Here is a 19857-nt window from a genome sequence, read left to right on the forward strand (position 1 = left end):
TAAATTTGGTTTTAATTATAGCCACGAAAAATGTTTTTTTTAAAAGTATTTTTTTTATGTACTTCATCGTTAACATGCATAAAAATATTATATTGTGTGCAGCATGTAAATATTAGTTTTGGACGAAAATAATAAAATTATTCGGCGAAATATGAAGGAGATGAGATGTATGCATTAAAAATATGTCCATCCAAAATGCATTAAAAATGGAACGATTAAAAAACGACACATAAAAATACGACAATTTTTTATGCATGTCAAATAATGCAACACATTCTCTGTGCCCCGAAACATTCCCAGAAATGTAGCGCATTCGACCACAAGAAAACCCACTTAAACTTGGTTTCATGAATTGAGGATAGGTTCATTGGAAGAAAGACTCATAAGACATTTCAAACCTTATCAAAATTTGATACACGATTAATTTACGAAAATAAAAATAAAATAAACAATAACAACAAGAAAATTAAAATGAAATAGAAGACAAATTAGTTTTAGATTGATGATTATTTTACGTATGTGAACAAGAGCCTAAATGCTACATTTAAGAAAAGAGTTTTTTAAAGATAGTATTAAGTACTTTCTTCCTATATTAAGTCGTGTTTATTTGACTTTAAATCTGAAGGGGTGTATGGTTCTATGTTTTCTAAAATATACCAATTTTCATATAAGTAACAAAGAAACATCAATCTTATTTACTGAATTAACAACTATATAGAAACAGATCATTAAGTAAAAATTAACAAGCCCTAAAGCCATGTTCTAAAATTTTTTTATATAATTTTACAAGAAAGTTAATAAGTTAATTATTTTATGTAGGTGGTTATTTCAATTATATAAACAAAATATGCATGTACAACATTGTACTTTTGGATCAGCGGTATCCACACCCGCAAAGCTTTGGGACACACCATGTGGAAGTTTTCCCAATACAAATGTAGGTTCGATCCCTTCGGGAGTCAGTCTGTCACATGGTTGTGAATTCAAGGTAGGGGAGTTGCTCGTAACTGTTTCTTATGACTTGTAGGGTGGACAATGTCTGGTGCTTAAAAAGCATACGAAATCAAAGTGTTCCTGCGAATTCACATCTTTTGCTCAATAAAATATGCATGCTCTACTTTTCAATGGTAATTCTTGAAATTGTCATTACAAAATTAAAGAAGTTCTTTTAGTGATATGTACACAACCAACATGCTTTACAGTGTTGTACAGTACAACACTGTAAAACATGTTGGTTGTGTACATAACAAAAAATGTTTGTGTACATATCATCACCCTTTACAAAAGGGAACGATATGGACACAACCACTTTTTATACATACACAACCAAACATGCTTTACAGTACTGTATTGTACAACACTGTAAAGCATGTTTAGTTGTGTATGTGTAAAAAGTAGTTGTGTATACAAGGTTGCAAAATTATCTATTCGGAGATTAATTGGTCGGGACTCTAAAAAGATTAATCGGCAATTCGGGGATTAATCGGATTGTACTGTATACATTTAAATATTAAATTTTACAAATTATATGTGTAAATATAGAAAAAACCATAAATATAAAAATAAACTTTAACATAATTGCTTAAAATTGTTCATTTTGCTCCAAAACTATAAAATTCTAGTTTAAATTCATGTTAAAATGTTAACCATTTTTTACGTTAACCGATTTTGGTTACCAAATTCGGTTTTGACCTATCAATTGACGTTGACTGTTTAATTAAATGAATTTTTGAAAATCGAAACGGATTGCTCTTAAAAATGATTAATCGGAGATTAATCGATAAATAATCGGGTTTTTTACAACACTACATATCATCACCCTTTACAAAAAGGTTTGAAACAGTTCTTGACCAAAAGGCCTAAATAGTTCTTATGGCCCACAAAAAGTTCATGTAGGGCCGAACAGGCCCAAACTCTCAATTACTAACACAACCAGAGCACTTCTTCCCGCCATTTCCTCCCCAATTATTGTCACAGTTCCCCAGGGTTTGCGAAAACTTGTTACTCCGTAGATGATGATGAAGAGAAACTGAATTCGATTCCGAATTCCACGTCACTCATATTAGATGTTTCTATAACTCATTTGATTCACTTATTTTGCTAGTCACAAAACCCTAAAAAATGGATGATGCTAGGGTTTTCACCGGAGCAGATAAGGCACTGCAAGCAGGCATCATAACCAAAATCCGAGTAGAAAATTTCATGTGTCATAGTAATATGGAGATCGAATTGGGCGATCGTGTCAATTTTATCACCGGACAAAACGGAAGTAAGTCGATTTGTGCATTTTATAATATCGTCTCTGTAAGTATCATTCTTTTTGTAATATAAAATTAATTTTATTGATATTCTTTTTATGTGTTGTATGTTGTAAATCATAGGTGGAAAGAGTGCAATTTTGACCGCGTTGTGTATAGGGTTTGGTTGTCGAGCTAAGAGTACAGATAGGGCTACTACATTGAAGGAGTTTATAAAAACTGGTTGCAGGTATTTGTATATGAAACCGAGATGTCTTAATGAAGTATTTAAGTCTTTACATGTATAAGTTTTTGGATTAGCGAAGAAACCCCCTATGAACGAGCACATTGGCTCCCCATAGAGGGTAAACCTCGGGTAATCAAGCCCCCCGAGTGCGAGACCTGGTACAGGGCGAATTGCGCATGATGTGCACCATCTAGTCGAACTCCCTTTCTGAAAAGATTTGGCATAGCCAGCAATCGAACGCGGGTGGTGTGCTATGTTAAAAGTTTGCAGTAATAATAAGTTTGTGCTTTCAATTGCATATAGTTAATAATGACTGGAAGTTATACACAAGTTCACTTTATAGGTGACTTGTTTAAAATTTGTTAATGTAGAGATTTGCCAGAAATTTGTCACTTCATGTAGTTTCATGAACGTTATAGTTTTTGACTTTTTGTCACGGTAATAACTAATAAGTTTGATTGTGTGTTTTATGTTTAAAAAGGTTGTAAATTGGGTAATCCTTTGTAGTGATAGCATCTGATCTTAACTGTAGATAAAGATAGGTTCTTTCTTGATAGAGATTTTTGTTTTGAACTTTCATTATCACAATCTTGTTTACAGCTTTGCACTTGTTCATTTGGAAATTAAAAATCGCGGGGAAGATGCTTTTAAGCATGATGTATATGGTGATGTCATAATCTTAGAGCGAAGGATCACAGAATCTACCAGTACAAGTGTTCTTAAAGATCATCAAGGTTTTTGTTCTATTGTTAAATTTGTAGTTTATCTTGTTGGATTTCAGATTATATATATGAATTGTGCTGCTAATTACAAGTTATTGGCTAAATCTGTCACAAATGTCTTCTGTGGAAGGTTTATAGCAAGATGATCGTGCAAGCTATCCATTTTTATATATAGTTCTTAATTTTTTTATTCTGTTATAGCGTTCTTCCATATGGTAATTGCTGTTGGTGATAGTTAACATATACTTGGTTACTCAGCAATGCTTGCTCTTTTATGTACTCCCAATTGGTTATACTTCTTTATGTTGGTGTTCATGCATTTTTGTGGTTGTCAGTGCCTTCTTTTAGTACTTTGTGTTCGTTTTATATTGGTTTGGTTTGTTCACGTTCAAAATCTTACCTTTCAGTGTCTATAAGATTCACGCTCTTTCACAAATATAAGTTCAAAGCACCTACCATGATCATCTGTTATGGATTTAACCTTATATATGTCAAAAAATTTTTGTTCACCTAATTTTTCGGTGGTTCCTAAGTTGATTTCTCTGTTCGAAACATGATAGGGTTTCAATTGCTGGATGTTTAAAACTATATCCGACTGTGTATATGTTTATAAACCATCCTATTCACTAAATTTTACTACTTTTAACAGGAAAAAAGGTGGCTAGCCGAAGAGAAGAAATTCGTGAGCTTGTGGAACACTTTAATGTGGGTAATCTATCCAAATAACATGTGTTACCTTTGTTATTGATTCCCCCATACTTCATTCTTATGTGTATAAGTTTCATTATACTTCATAGCTTTTACATGATTTAGACATCTGGCTTTTTCACGTGCAGATTGATGTTGAGAATCCTTGTGTGGTAATGAGCCAGGACAAGAGTAGAGAGTTTTTGCATTCAGGAAATGACAAAGATAAGTTTAAGGTCTGAAGTTAAACTAAGCAATATTTTTATCTGTGTGACTTCATCTCTCATCAACATGTAACAATTTGGATGTAAAAGTAAATTGTAAAGGAAATTGTCACCTTCATTTTTGGTACAGATAATATAATTTCTTGATATTCTTTTTTCTGATATGATTTTGTTCAGTTCTTTTTCAAGGCTACACTTCTGAGTCAAGTAGACGATCTTCTAAAAAGTGTCAAGGACAATCTTGACATGGCAAATGGTGAGGTTGTTGAGTTGGAAAGGTCAATAGCACCTATAGAAAAGGAACTGAATGAGTTGCAAGGGAAGATTAAAAGCATGGAGCATATTGAAGAAATTGCTCAACAGGTGCAGTTGTTGACCAAAAAATGTGCATGGTCAGTGGTGTATGACATAGACAAACAAATCCAGGAAGAGACAGCGAGACTTAGAAAACTAGAAGAACGGATACCTCGATGTCAGGCTAAAATCGATCAGCAAATTGTAAGAGACTTTGTGTACCTTCTGTGTGATTTTGTTTTGTTTTTACCAAGGTTGCAAATCCCGCTAGTAGGGGAGTACTTGTTCTCGGATGTTATGTTGACCAAGTTTGACTTTGACCGATTTTTCGAGTAATCCCAAGTTTCGGTCGAGTTTTTACTGAGGTTTGACTGGTTTCCCTAGTAATCCCGAGTTTTGGCTGAGTTTTTACTGAGTTTTTACTGAGTTTTGACCGATTTTCCGATTATAACCGAGTTTTTACCGGCTTTTTGACCGACTTTGATTACTCGGCATTGGAGCTTCTCAAAAACCGAGTACTCGCCGAGTAATTCCGAGTTCTGCAACCTTAGTTTTTACCTCATAAATACTTGATGCTTTAATTATGAATGCTAAATTGTCACAACACATACATTCTTAGTTGGTCTGAAATTTTCAGAAATCAGCATTAAATTCTATTTTTATGCTTTTAAAATTAGTCTATGCTTGCATCAAAGTGGTATTAGAAAGAAACAACTTTAAACTACTAACAGCAAATTTACTATATAGAGGTTTTGTAGTTGTAAATGTATCTTAGCTTATTAGATCACAACATGCATTTAAGTTTGTATTGATGTATTACTATGATCAAGGACAAAAGAGGAAGATACTTATTATGCTTTGCAGGCAAAAGTAGCAGAATTGCAGGATTCGCTAGACCAAAAGAAAGCTCGTAGTGGCAATTTGATGGAAAGTGTTTCAGAATGGAGAAAAAAGAAGAACGAATTGGAGCAGAAAATTTCTATGGTATGTTTAAAGACAACATATATTCTGAATGCTATTTTTTTATAAATAATTCTGATCAAAAAACTGGAAAACATAATCAATTTTAGACTTGTGTATTCTACTGTTCATTTCAAATCTATAATTTCTTATCCTGTTTCTTTTTTATTTTTATACTTGACACCTTTGTATGAACTTTTTTTCTTAAATTATGTATTGAGAATCAGTTAGAAGGGCGGAGTTATTTTACTCGTGCTTGTTACCATCTATGCACTTGGCTAATTATTTATCACAACTATGAGCTGTGATACTAATACAAATATTTGATTCACAAGGCTACAAAAGAGAAGTTTGAGCTAGAGCAAGAACGTCAACGCAAAAATAATAACATTGCTAAGATTGCCAAGCAGATCAAGTTACTTGAGCAACAAATCAGTGAAGCCAATGAACAACAAATGAGGGACACACAGGTTTTTAATACTTTTATGTGAAATTCACATATGATTGGCTACTTACTTTCTGTTCAAATAGAGTGATGGTTGCAAAATATGATTTCTTTAGTTGGCTTATATGATATTTCATAATATTCACTAAAAGTGTAGCATAGCATAATAGTTCTGGTTCGGTATATTGTAGGCTGAAGATGATGAGATGGAGAGAAAGTTGAGGGAGCTTCAGGATGAGATACATGTTGCTGAATCAGATTGTCAAAGGTGTTTGTCGGTTTCATTTGTCTTGTGTACATAGTAGTATTCAATATTATCATTGCATGTTTGGGTCTAACCTGATTTGAGGCTTATTCTCTTTGAGTTATAAATGTCAATTTTCAGACTGAGAAAACTTGAAGATGAGTTATCGGAACGTTTAGGAGCTGCAAGGGATGAACTTAGGATGATCAATTCTGAGGTATGAACTTGTATACCTAGTTTATGAAACCTACAATGGATTCATATGTTTTACTACATTCTTTTATTCAAGGGATTTAAATTTTTACCTTATGTTGTTTAATAATAGTCACTAAAAAGTATTGGATCTGACCTCTTTTGATAAATCCACAAATATTATTGATGTTTTGATTATTTGATAAATTTTGATTATCGTTAGATTGGGTATTTTTGTTGTTGTTTCTATGTCTGCAGTCACGTTTTTGTTGTTTTTTTACGTAACTGGTTCCTTTTTTTCGTCCAGATTAATGATTATCAGAAGAAGTACGATGAGAGTCAGGCGCGCATTCATGAACTGCGACTGAATCAGACACACAAGGTTTGTCAATTCTATATTCTATTGTTCTGTGTTTCACTCAGATGTACTGTATGTAGAGGTATCATGATAGTTGGCTTTATTTTATTTTTTTATTTTTTTTTGCTACAGACTTGCAGTTTATAATTCTATAATGGCTTTGGGTTGAAGTGCATCTTTTGACAACTTACACCTTTTTGTCCATTTTTAGTCAATCAATATCGTGTTTATTATAAATACAATAACATCTTATAATAATAATAATAATCTAAATTGGTTCAAAAGATTGTTTGCATTTTAAATAGAATAAGAATGACTTACAGACAGTTCGGTACATTCCTTCTCATGCGATAATATTTGGTTTGGCCCATAAACCTGTTTGAGATAAAACACAACTCGACCCTATCCAAAATAAATCGGTTGAAATGCCTCCTAAAAGGAATGTATGAAACCATAACTCTTAATGTGTGTGTAGGCAAAAAGAACTTTGTACAGAATTGGTGTTTCAGTGAAACTGGAATCTATATATCTCTGCCATCATATTTTATTTTATTATTTAATTACTTTTACTTATATGTAATTATTATTTCTTCATATGTTACAGGTCACAGCTTTTGGAGGATATAAAGTTTCCAATCTTTTACAGTCTATTGAGAGGAACCACCACAAATTCAGAAAGCCCCCCATTGGTCCTATAGGATCACATGTGGTCAGTAGTAAAACTCATCATACCTATACCCATTTTTAACTATATCCCTGAATTAGGTCATACGAACTTTCATTAACCTTTTCTTTCCAACTACTGATCAATTACCTGAAATTAATTTGTATATTTGATGCTTGTTGAATTTTGATGTAATATCGGTTATCAGTTATAGTAGTTTCTAAGGCTACTCGGTCCATTTCTATGCATCTAGTTACATATCTTTATCTTGAGTTTCATGATTCCAGGCATTGATTAATGGTGACAAATGGGCTGTTGCCGTTGAAAATGCGATTGGCGGGTTACTTAATGCTTTCATAGTGACAGATTACAAAGATTCCCTCCTATTGAGATCATGTGCTAAAGAAGCAAACTACGGCCACCTTCAGATCATCATATATGATTTTTCTAGACCTAGGTATGTGTATTCATGACAACATTTTTTAAGCATTCTTGATATATATCATAATATATTAATATGACAATAATAAAGCTTTTAATGTAGGCTGCAAATTCCAAATGATAAGCTTCCCCAGACAAATCATCCAACTACGCTCTCAGTAATACAATCTGACAGTCCGACAGTAGTGAATGTCTTGGTTGATATGGTACGTCATACTGTAGTAATTTTCACTTAAAAATTTATTAGTTTAGTTTACTTGTTCCTTTATATAAATAATGGTGATCTTTTTATCCAGCATCACGTATGCCATGCCTTTTAAGAGATTGCCTCCATTTGCGTAGTTAATTTTAAAATGTAAGAAAAAAACACATATTTCCAAAAAAAAAAGGTTATTTTTTACAAATTCCGTATAAAAGTTGTCTTTCAGAAATCTTGCATAAAAATTCAGTTTTGCGAAGGTTTCCGTAAAACCCGCCTTTTGCAAGATTTTACAAAAACAAAATGGGTTCTGCAATATGCTTCTAAACTAATTTCGGAAATTTTCTAAAAACCCTTTTTTGCGGAACCTTAAAAGTGGTTAGCAAATGTATGGGGTATACGAAACGACCCTAGGAGTTTAATTAAAACTACTTCTAGCATGCATGTTGGTCTATAACGTCACTCTCTTTTTAATGATTTTGCATTTCTTTCCATTGACCGATTACTTTTGTTTAAAAAACAATTGTTCTTATTATAGGGATCGGCTGAGAGACAAGTGCTTGTAAGAGACTATGATATGGGAACTACGGTTGCCTTTAATCAAAGGGTTCCAAATCTGAAGGAGGTTTACACGTTAGAGGGTCATAAGATGTAAGTTTAAGACACACACAGACGTATGTGTGCGCCCGTGCGCCCGTATGGATGTATTGATTAGAAGTGGCAATTTCTACTCATTTACTGATGAATGGGTTGTTTTTATATTAAGTGGGCCAACTTATAAATTTAACCAATAGGGCAACGTTTAAAGCGGATGATTTAGGCTGAAAGTTGCTAAAGTCAATCAAGTAACATATAATTATACTATTTATTTATTATTCCAATACATATACATATAATTATACTATTTATTTATTATTCCAAATCTGCCCATCTTGCCACCTTAAGTATCGTTCGTGTGATTTGATAGTTGAGCTGGCGATGGCCAATGTTATTGACTTTTCAACTAAATAAGCACATAGAAAATCATTTAGCTAGCACAGAAGTCAGTTAATTATTACTAGCATGCAAAATTGCTTGCTTTTTTTCCTTCCGTTAATATGTTACTTTTCATAAATTCATATTGGTCTCTGACCAACAAGCCTTAAAGATAAATATTTATTTCAAGTACATTTAATCGTTGACTATGTCAGTTTAATAGTACAAAAGAGGGAACTTGTTCAAAATATAGTAACCTTTGCTGTTCTTGTATGCTTTGTGTCTGTTTTTTGTAAAGACCTCATAATATGATAATGAATAAATAATTTACTGATATGGAGGTATTTGCAGAATATGCTGATGTCATCTAAAATTTTGGTTCCTTTTTAGGTTTTCTCGCGGTTCAGCCCAAACGATTCTACCCCCAAATAAGCACGCAAGGGCTGGGAGGCTTTGTAGTTCATATGATGATCAAATCAAAAATTATGAAAGAGAAGCACTACACATGCAAGAACAAGGTCGGGAAGTTCGTGGTAAGAAAAGGAGTTTTGAGCAACGGGTTCATGATCTTCAAGAGGAACTACAAAATGCAAAGGTAAGATCATATTAGTAATAAAATTATCTTTGAAAAAACATATCTATCCTAAAAGTAATCTTTAACGAAGTCTTCAATTCTTGTTAAATTCAATATTCATTGTATGAGGGCAGATTAGTATATACCACTGTTATTTTTAATTAGTACTCATGTTCGTCCAGAGACAACGCATGGGTGCGGAAAAGGTTTGTATGTCTAAGACACTGAAGCTAAAAGATTTGAAGAATTCTCGTGCTGCAGAAGCCATTAATTCATCTGTGTCTAATGTTGACGACTTACAAATCGATATTTCAGTTTGTTTTCTCAACCCTTTACTTGATTTTTCTAGTCTGGTTCTCTCTTTCTTTGCCAATGAACTAAAGTTTACTAAATTCAGAAACTTGAAAGTGATAAAAACGAATGTGAGATTATGTGCGAGAAGATTGAGGAAAGATGGAAGGAAGCCAATGCTAAAGTTAATGAACAGAAAGCGTTGCTCGAGGAGCTACGTGGTACACTTATTATTACTATTTTTTAATATATATTATTATTATAACCTGGATTTATACAGATTTTCATACACTTCTTCTTTCTCATCTTTGCTTTCTACCCTTTTCCTAATATAGAGTTGGCGAAAGCAGACGTCGATGCTTTAGAGAAAGCGTCACGTGAGTTGTCTCAAATCGAGGATGAACTGAGACATGCAGATGCGGTAATATATCTCTCCTGAATACTGCATTATATTATTGCCTATCTGTTGCTAGTTTATTCTCATCTAGTGTTTGTAACTGCTAACTCTTTTACCTAACCTATATAGGAAAAGCGTCATTATGAAGGACTTATGCAGCAGAAGGTCCATCAGGGAATTAAAGAAACAAAGCAACGATGTAAAGAGTATGAAAATGAGAGAAAGGTGGGTACATAGATTCTGTTTGCATTGAACATATAACTTGTTTATATCATTATTTATAGAACTGAAAATTACTAGGTTGAGGTAGATACTACTCGTATTCATCTATCTTTTCTTATAACAAAAATATGTCTCCAATTACGACTTAATAAGTCAAGATTCAATGACCAACCCTTGTAACAGATAAATCAAGTTGTCACTGTTTAAAACCTGAATAGCCAGATTTATCTAGCTTGATGTACATATAAATAATAACTGATGATGTTTTTTCCTTTAGAAAACTTTTTTTTTTTTTTTTTTCATTTTTATTTCTGTAACCGTTGCACTACTTTTAACATTAGTCATATGATGCTTTGAATTATGGAACTGTAGGTAAGTTACGATAAGGCTTCTATCATATGTCCCGAGAGTGAGATTGAAGCCTTAGGTGGATGTGGTGACTCAACATCTGAACAAATTCAAGCCCACCTTAAAAGGTTAAAGCTACGACTCCAGCAAGAGAGCCTAAGGTAATGTTGAACATTTCCCTTTTCAGTTCATGTAAAATGTTGTTAGAGTCGTGTTATTCAAGGTTACTTAGTAAAGTAGACAACAAGGGTAGTTGGATTGATCAATCCATGCAATGATAACATCTTTATGCTATATAATAGGTAACCACTAACTAACTCTAGAGATAGGATTATGAGATACGGTTTTTGTATGCTTATTAGTATTGCTGATTTACGGGTAAGTTAAGCATCGTGAGGGAAACGTCTCCCAAAGTATGTCACCTTGGAGAGATGGCTGCCGCTTTAAAGAAAGCCAGTTTTGTATTTCGTCTGTGTATTTGCAATGAGATACTATACAGTTAACAAATGTTTTGCTATACAGGCACCAGGAATCCATTGAGGAACTTCGCTTATTGTATGATAAGAAAGAGCGTAAGATTATCAAACAACAGCAAACATACAAAGCCTTTAGAGAGAAACTTTCTGTAAGTTACTAAATTTTCTTTCAAACTTTTGTCATAGTAATTTTAATATATTATGTATCTTATTTTTATCTTTAGTTATTCTTCATAGTTGGGAAATTGTTATCTGTTAACTTTATATAATTTTCATGCCAATTCCAGGCAATTCGTAGGGCTCTTGACAAACGTTGGAGCAAGTTTCAGAGGAATGCTACTCTTTTAAAACGACAACTGACTTGGCAGTATGAACTTCCCCCCCTTTTAAATCTCTAAAGAATCTATGTTTTGTCGTCTACAATGTTTAACACTACCTACACTACAATTTTTGTTGTAGATTCAATGGTCATCTTAGGAAAAAGGGGATCAGTGGACATATTAAAGTTAGCTATGAAGATCAGAAGCTCTCGATAGAGGTACTTAACCTATTTAAGAAAATATTTTACTGAGTCAGGTACGAAGAAACAGACATATTGTTGCAAATTATTGTAAATACCTAAATTCTAATTTGCATCTTGTTCAGGTTAAGATGCCCCAAGATGCATCTACCAGCAATGTTCGTGACACTAGAGGCCTATCAGGTTTTTTTTATATGTTCAAACATCTTTACAGTGTATCTGTTAACTGCGTGTTTAAGGTGACAATTTTGACCCATTTATTGTGAACGGGTTGCTTTGAGTTGTCTTTCATCTCTAGTGGGCCAAACAGGTAAAAAAAAAAAAAAAAAAAAAACTGTATCTGGCCTACTATAAGGATATTGTTTAAATTGGTAAAAAGAATCACCCAAATTGTATTATTGACGCTTAGAACCTCCTACAAATGTAAACGGGTAAGGTTTTCCCTACTCATATGTACACGACGTAGCGATATCCCGTGACGGTTTTCTGTAACATAATCATTAAAAAAACATATACAATTGTTGATAAGAATGTGTTGTAAATGTAATCATATGCCAAAATCAAAGAACTAGCTGTTTTGAGTTTGAATCCATTTTAACCCTCGTAGTTGGGGTGTCATGATATCCTTGCAATAACTAACCATGTTAGATGAAGCTTTAAAAATATTACTGATACATGTAACTCACCTATTTAAACACTGTATATTTAATTTGTGTTGGTTGATTAGGTGGAGAACGTTCATTCTCAACACTATGTTTTGCACTAGCTCTTCATGAGATGACAGAAGCTCCATTTCGAGCTATGGACGAGTTTGATGTGTTTATGGTACTTTTTGTTTAGTGTCATATGCTTATTGCTTTTCCTTCAACATGTAAAGATGTGCAAACGTTCCTTAAAAGATGAACAGTTTCATCGATTTTATCTATTGTTGTTTTATTTCCAGGATGCTGTCAGCCGGAAAATCAGCTTGGACACGATTGTTGATTTTGCTCTGGCACAAGGATCTCAATGGATATTTATCACACCTCATGATATAAGGTATAACTTAAACAAGGCCACAGTTATTATACCATTTTGGTACATTACAAAAGAGTATCTTTTATTTACATATGGTGAAAGAAAGTTTAAAATACTTGCTATAATGTATCCTTGCAGTATGGTAAAACACGATGACAGGGTAAAGAAGCAGCAAATGGCTGCTCCCAGGTCATAAAATACTCGTCACTTTGTGCAAGGTTACTTCTGTACCCTAAAGTTACTGCATTGTTTTAACAAGTCATATTGACAATTGTGTTCACCTGCATAGTTTTACGTTTTCTGACCTTATACGTTGATGATGTACTTTACACGGTTCACAAGATCTGACAGTTCGTATTATCTGAAACAGATCAGTCGTGCTTCAGTGATATGCAAAGGCGGATGCAGGGGGTTTGCAAATGTTACGACTGCGCAGAGCATCTACATCTTTGGGGCTTTTATATTTCTGATTAGTAATGATATACTTGAGTTTGGAAAAAAATGTTCCATTCAATATCTGGTTTTTGTGAGATTATTAGTCGTCAGACTAGTTGACAACACTATTTCCTTTAATACTATGGGACTCTTCATTCTAAAACTCAACATTCAGCTTGAAGGGGTTAATATTGAAACATCGATTCTCAGATCAAATTAAATCTTAATAAGTAGTATAATATATTGTCCTTATTACTTCTAGTGATTAGTATTCCATTTTTGCTGTATTCATGTGAGCATGTTGGTGATTGAAAACAATCTCTTTATCTTGGCGTATAATTATGACTCTACATCTTATCTTTCTTATACTCACTCTCGGCAGAATTGAGCAATGTTGATATATTTATTTTAGAGAAATCAACCATCCATAGGAATATCAATGAGAGTGAGAAAAAAAAAAACACTCGACGCGTGAGGGAATATAACTTTCTTTGTTTTTTGATGAAAAATGGAAATGTCAATTATAAATATAATACGCTAACCATCATAAACCAATGATTCGAAAGCTAATATAAAGTTCATATTGTCCCTACTATCAAACATAAAAAATAGAGAACATAAGTAACCAATTTAATTATGTGTGCAGCAGCAGCAGGTGGTTTACTGATTTAAGATTAACACCATATAACACCATCATATCGGCTGCATCTCTAAGTTGGTATGATGTTCATGACCATTTGCAGAGGATGATGGTGCCGAGGATGAGTCTTGATTGTCTTGTGCAGAGTTCATTTGTTGAACGGGAGGGGCATTGACCAAGGTCATTGGCATCACAAAGTTATCAGATAAACGTCCTTTCATTTCCCTGTGTTCTTGACACAATGCACACCAATGCATGCAGCAGTGCACCAAGCACGGATCACATGGTGAGTTCTGCATGTACAAACAATCAAACAGTAATATCATAACTTGAAAGACTACAATTAGCCAATTATACATCGTTATTGGCCCAAGGTAACGGGTTTGGCTCAGAACAAATGGGCTTTCTTAATGATAGTATGGGTCGACTTAGGTTGGATTAACCTCCCAGCATATTGTTTCCTTTTCTCTTGAACTTTATAAATACTTGATGCGTTGGAGATGGTAACGAAGATTTTATCATATATATTAAAGTATTAAACTTACCCATTTTTCGATAACTAAATCAAAACTTACATTATTTATGATAAGGTTTGATTTTATCACCTTTAAGTCACATACTTATCAATTTTATTTATGTAAATGGGAACGGGTAGTAAGCGTTAAAAACCACTCACAGTCTATTTTTAGTGCAAACAATCTCTTGGAGTAGTATTGATAAGAGTATTTAATTATCTGCAATCGTTATTAGCCCATTAACCCGAACCGATTGGGCCTGTTTAAAAGCCTTAATAATATAAAAAAAATTATGATAAAAACAAAACCTTTTTCACTCATGTCATCCAACCATTTATCACCCATGCTATTATAGAGGGTGTCCTTAAAGATTGTTCTTCAATAAATAAAATGAAAAAAATGTAATAGCCGCAGAGAAGTAGAAAAATACCTTAAGATGATATTTCTTCTGTAACATTTGTCGAACAATGCCAGTGTATATTCCACACATCCACCAACCGAACAAAACTCCTTCACAAATGAGAAACGATGTTCTCGGGTCAATAAACCCATGCAATGCAGCTGTTGTTGCAGCAAGTGCCAAACCACCCTCAATGAAAATTGCATGAAGAACACAAGGAGTGGTTGAAGAGCCATAATCATCTCTCAAGTTTTCATAATTGCGCCCAAACAAAACACATGGACAAAAAAGTCCTGTCCAACCTGAAGACATAATACAACAGAGAAGTTAGAGACATGTAAATTACAAAGTCACTGGTTTGAATATTTGTGGGTCCAGTGAACGATTCTTTTATTTTCCCTATGTTTAACAACACGTGTTCAGACTTGCATAGACGTAAATAACGGAATTTCATATATCTGCAGGCTATTGGTGCGATATTTCTCTTTATAACATGTGTATCTTAAGTTTGGAACAACGAAACTACAAGTTAATTCTGTTGGACTGCTTAAATGTCAAGGAAAAACTTACAACTTTCCGTATCTTCCGCACAACCAAAAATACCGGTTGACCACGGCTCAACAGCGGGAGGCTCAAAGCTCTCAGGTAAAGGCTGCCCGCATTCATTGCACTTGCGAACATTCAACTGTAATTAAGTACATTTGAAATATCAGGATTCCATTTTACTATAGTTGTTTAAAAAACAGAGAGATGAATAAACAAAGAATAATCACCTAAAAAGTAGAGTACGGCTCTAAAGTGGTATATATAGTATAACAATTAGGTTCCTTTTATGGCTTGTGATATTATCAACAAGGATATAATAATACTCCTAATAACATATAACAATGTATGCTCATATTTAAGTTCATATTGATTCTCCTATGAGATCCAAGCATCATTGACCACAAGTCCCAGATAGGTCCACTAGCAAGATATGCAGTTATGCACCTACACTGTATTATCATCTAAATGCATTAGCAATTTGTACAACAAAGCACACAACAAGCATCATTTCACAATAAAACAGCCACATTATTATCCTGAACTCAGTTGCTACAACCAAAGTAAAATATATAACACATTAAAGTCATCTACGTAGAACATTAAATAATAACACAAATTCACAATGTAATGCCCAGATCTAAGTACATAAACATATAAAATAAGTTAGGGTCCCCCCCCCCCCCCCCCCCCCCCCCACCACAATTACATTAATATAATCAGATCAAACAATTGATACATGATCACACTAGTTGTCCGTACAATAAGATAAAACCCTAATTTCAAATAACTACACAATTATCAATTGAACAGATCTATAAATAGCAAAATCGATACAGCAACAAAAAACTGAGATCAACCTGAGGAACTTCAATCGGTTGATTGAGTTCTCCGGGATTGATTTCAACCGGCGCTTGATCTTTGTTCAATTTTACATACCGCGATGGATTATCACCATCCGCCATCTGATCTGCGATCACAAGTAATCAATTAACACAAGCTCATGATTGTAACGTAATCAAAAATATATACGTATATATGATATATGTTAACTAAATACATCAAAATTGATCGGAACTCCTTAGAATTGTCCATACCTTTGACTAAATTCAATAGCTGGTCAAACACACAAATGTGTGTGAAATTGAGGGGATGTTTAACAGGTTTCTAATTTCTAAAGAAACTGGTTTGTGCTGCTTGCAGTCGTAAAACACCCTAAAAGATGTTGTGGTGTAACAACTATTACCCCTAGACTATTTGTAAGTTGCAAATATATTCCACTGACAATTTTTAGTTTCCAATTATAGGTCCGACTATGTAAACACCCAACCAGTGTTGTAAATCTCGTTATTTCTCTTGAGATCTCTCCGAGATCTCATTTTTGGAAGGCGACCGAGACGAGATGTCCATCTCCCGAGATTTCTCGATCAACATGGTCAAACTTGGTCAAAGTCACGAGTTCTCGAATTTTCTCGCTCATTTCTCGGATTTTCTCGTAAAATCTCGGGTTTTCTCACCCATTTATCGGATTGTTTTGTTAAGTCTCGTAAAAATGTATATAAATATACATATATCTATTTATTTTTATATATTTATATTAAAAAAAATAAAAAAGTCAATATAAGTCAATGTCCGAGATCTCTCCGAGATTTTCTCGAGATGCCGAGATCTCTCCCTAAAATTGTCCAAACGAGATCTCCCCCAAATCCGAGTTCTCCAACCTTGCACCCAACATAAATATTAATATGGTACGGATAGAACAATATACAAAGTCAACGATTAAAATTCAAAAATTATTAAAAGCAATAAAAAAATAATTAAGAAACGGAAAAAAGTAAAAATAATTAAGCGAAAGGATGTCAGGCATGAGGGAGGGTAAATGGAGGGGTCTTTTTAGATTTTCCGATAAATTATTTGATCACTTTATACGTGAAATGTGGCCCACATTTTGAACCACCAAAATTTGGTATTTTAAAGTTCAAAAAATTTCGATTGCCTCGCTCTGTATCAGTCCTCTGTCACAGCTATACCATATACTCACAATACACTCACCTGTGTGTTCATTCATCCATCAACAATGGAGGATTTGAAGATGATAATAGAAAAAGGGCCAAGACAGGGCGAAACCCTAGAATACACACCGCGCTCCGTCATCAGAATCGGCCGTGTAGTTCGTGGCAATACAATCGCAATTAAAGATGCAGGTATATCATCTAAACACATTTGCATTCAATTCGATAATCAGTTGATGAAATGGACCCTAACCGACCTCGATTCATCCAACGGAACTATTTTGAACGGTCAAAATCTTAAGCCGTTAGTTCCTTCCAGTCTTAATGACGGTGATTGTATAAAAATCGGCGAGTTCACTTCAATGATTCTGAAAATTGGAGTCCAACCCGGTAGTCAGTTAGAACAAAACCCTAGGCGTAAAGTGAAACGTGGAGCTGGAGTTATTGTTACGAGTGAAATGAGTTCGTTAGGGTTAGGGTTTGATGGTGATTTGGGTGGAAATGAGGTGGTATCGAAGCCGAATTTGCGTCCCAGAGGTAAGAAAGCTGTCGATGTCAAAGTTGAGGTTGAAGGGGTGAATTATAAGAGGAATCTTAGAAGTTCAAAAAATGTAGTGAAAGAGTGTTCTGTACCCGCATTGAATGAGATTAGGGGAAATTTGGATGTAGAAGAAAAACAGGATATTGTAGTGAATGAACCGAAAAGGCGGGGGAGGAAGAAGTTGCCGGCGAAACCTCTTGAGGATCCCGGTTTAGACGGGAAAAAACTGATGGATATTGTTGTTCCGGCAGGTGATAAAAGGACTAGAAGAGGAAATAATAATTTGATTGTTGAGAATGTAGAAAGTAAGGACGTTGAAGATGGTGTTATAGTTGATGAAGTAAATGAGGTTGCGCATGATAAGCAAATTATTGATTCATTGGAGAATGTAAAAGTTAGTAGCTTGACCGAGAATGAAGTTTTGGATGGTGGAAGTTCAATTAACGATTCGTTAAAAGTTGATAAGGGAAAAGAAGTAGTTAATGAGTTGGAAGATAAGCGAGAGCGCGATGAGGGGAAGGAAACTTTGCATGATAATGCTCGGTGGGATTTAGAGAAGATGACGCTAGGAGACTTTTTTGATTACTTGGAAGTGGAAATGGTTAAAGAGATCTATGAAAAGTCAGAGAAAATCATTGCTGAGTTGGAAGAGAAGGCCCGGAAATGTAACGAGTTTAGACGCCAAATGAATGCAAATGGTAAATGATAGACATAATTGTACTTTGCCATGTATCTTTATAGTGATATTAATATTATTGCACTTGAACTTTAACTTACTATATTCTGTGTGGAATTCAAATGTATGTTTTTGCACATGATAGATGTTCATTTACTTTCTTGTTACTAATTTTGCTTTTGTATCAAAATTCAGTTTATGCAATCTGCATGCGCCAGACAACCTTACATTAGATGTGCTCATATGAGCCATTGACCCATAACACCTTCACAAAAGCTGACCTGTAATAAGAAAACAAATTAGTAAGGTATTTAATGAGCATTTTCCTCAGACTTCTGTTAGGGTTGACAGTCATGAAAAAGGTTAATTCACAACATTCTACCTATGCTTGAATTCCTTGTTTACACCAGCATTCAGTAATGGAGTTTTAATCCCAAACAATACTCGCCTACTCGGGGACTACTGTAGGGACTAATAAGTCAATACGGGGACTAATCTCAAATTTGATTCGTTAGGATGTGACAATCTTTGAGACAACACACACTTTGACATTAATCCCTGCATAAAGAATTGTTTTGTTATCAGATCATGCATATTGGGTTTTCATTCTTGGACATACATCATTAGACTTTCTATTGTACAGTGTGCTTGATAATTTTGCCACATACTCTCCTTAAAAGTAGAAACTTCACCTAGATGGCAACTTCAACAACCACTAGATTGCTAGTGAATGTGGAGAAAACTTATATTGTTGAAGAATCAAAGTCAATAAGACTTGAAAATGTGGGATAGCATTAAATTATTAACCATTCTCTACTACCTTGATGTAACAGTTGTTGTTACTTAGTTTTGAGATTAAAGTAGATTTTATTTGTCATTTTGAGATTGGAATAAGCGAAAAACTTGAAAGAAAGCGTTAGAAAAGTCTTTAGCGGCTAACTTGAAAGAAAGCGATAGAAAACTCTCTAGTTTATATGAGAGGGTAACATTAGTGTTGTTAAGATTGTTTTAAAGTAGCTTTAGTAAAGTAATTTTGAATAAATATATTTTTGGTTTTGGTTTTGGTTATTCAAATATCAATCTTTTTACAATTAACCTCTTCGTTCAACATAACACCACTCAAAGTTAAGTTTAATTTGCTTCACAAATTTTGACCTTCGTTTATATGACTCCATTGACACATCAAGGGACTAGTGGTCACTTTCTTCGAACTATTTGACTGTTAAGTCATCATACAAGAAGCAATATGTATATTTAGATAAAGTTTTATCTTACTTATCAATACGTTTCTCTTAGTAATCTGAAAAATATACAGTATAAATGAAGACTGACTTCTGCCAATAGATGAAGAGTCTAAGGAA

At 34.0% G+C, this 19857-nt stretch overlaps 3 protein-coding genes across 5 annotated transcripts; 2 read left to right on the forward strand and 1 right to left on the reverse strand.

Annotated features, from left to right (window-relative positions):
• Positions 1-1872: 1872 nt before the first annotated feature.
• LOC139892953 (structural maintenance of chromosomes protein 6B-like) lies at positions 1873-13394 on the forward strand. Its single transcript, XM_071876083.1, has 29 exons — positions 1873-2269; positions 2382-2487; positions 3085-3218; positions 3856-3911; positions 4043-4129; positions 4295-4615; positions 5276-5395; positions 5707-5841; positions 6008-6084; positions 6202-6277; positions 6560-6634; positions 7215-7319; positions 7562-7731; positions 7819-7921; positions 8453-8565; positions 9280-9484; positions 9646-9777; positions 9861-9975; positions 10090-10175; positions 10281-10376; positions 10746-10882; positions 11244-11346; positions 11485-11564; positions 11657-11735; positions 11843-11900; positions 12445-12542; positions 12661-12755; positions 12873-12952; positions 13105-13394. Exons 1-28 carry the CDS (start codon positions 2122-2124, stop codon positions 12928-12930), a joined length of 3168 nt encoding a protein of 1055 aa, XP_071732184.1. The 5' UTR covers positions 1873-2121; the 3' UTR covers positions 12931-12952; positions 13105-13394.
• Positions 13395-13648: 254 nt separating this feature from the next.
• On the reverse strand, positions 13649-16460 carry LOC139892954 (cell number regulator 6-like). Of its 2 annotated transcripts, none has more exons than XM_071876084.1 (5): positions 16365-16460; positions 16128-16237; positions 15295-15409; positions 14755-15026; positions 13649-14102 (listed from the first exon to the last, which is right to left on the reverse strand). In XM_071876084.1, exons 2-5 carry the CDS (start codon positions 16230-16232, stop codon positions 13863-13865), a joined length of 732 nt encoding a protein of 243 aa, XP_071732185.1. In that variant the 5' UTR covers positions 16233-16237; positions 16365-16460; the 3' UTR covers positions 13649-13862. The 2 variants fall into 2 exon arrangements, with proteins under 2 accessions (XP_071732185.1, XP_071732186.1); XM_071876085.1 differs by having other exon boundaries at positions 16128-16232; positions 16365-16403.
• Positions 16461-17266: 806 nt separating this feature from the next.
• LOC139892955 (FHA domain-containing protein At4g14490-like) lies at positions 17267-18616 on the forward strand. Of its 2 annotated transcripts, XM_071876087.1 has the most exons (2): positions 17365-17471; positions 17582-18616. In XM_071876087.1, the coding sequence occupies exons 1-2, from the start codon at positions 17466-17468 to the stop codon at positions 18524-18526; spliced, it is 951 nt and encodes a 316-aa protein (XP_071732188.1). In that variant the 5' UTR covers positions 17365-17465; the 3' UTR covers positions 18527-18616. The 2 variants fall into 2 exon arrangements, with proteins under 2 accessions (XP_071732187.1, XP_071732188.1); XM_071876086.1 differs by having other exon boundaries at positions 17267-18616.
• Positions 18617-19857: the final 1241 nt, after the last annotated feature.

This window comes from Rutidosis leptorrhynchoides, chromosome 2 (assembly GCF_046630445.1).
Source record: "Rutidosis leptorrhynchoides isolate AG116_Rl617_1_P2 chromosome 2, CSIRO_AGI_Rlap_v1, whole genome shotgun sequence".
In the NCBI taxonomy this organism is placed as follows: domain Eukaryota; kingdom Viridiplantae; phylum Streptophyta; class Magnoliopsida; order Asterales; family Asteraceae; genus Rutidosis; species Rutidosis leptorrhynchoides.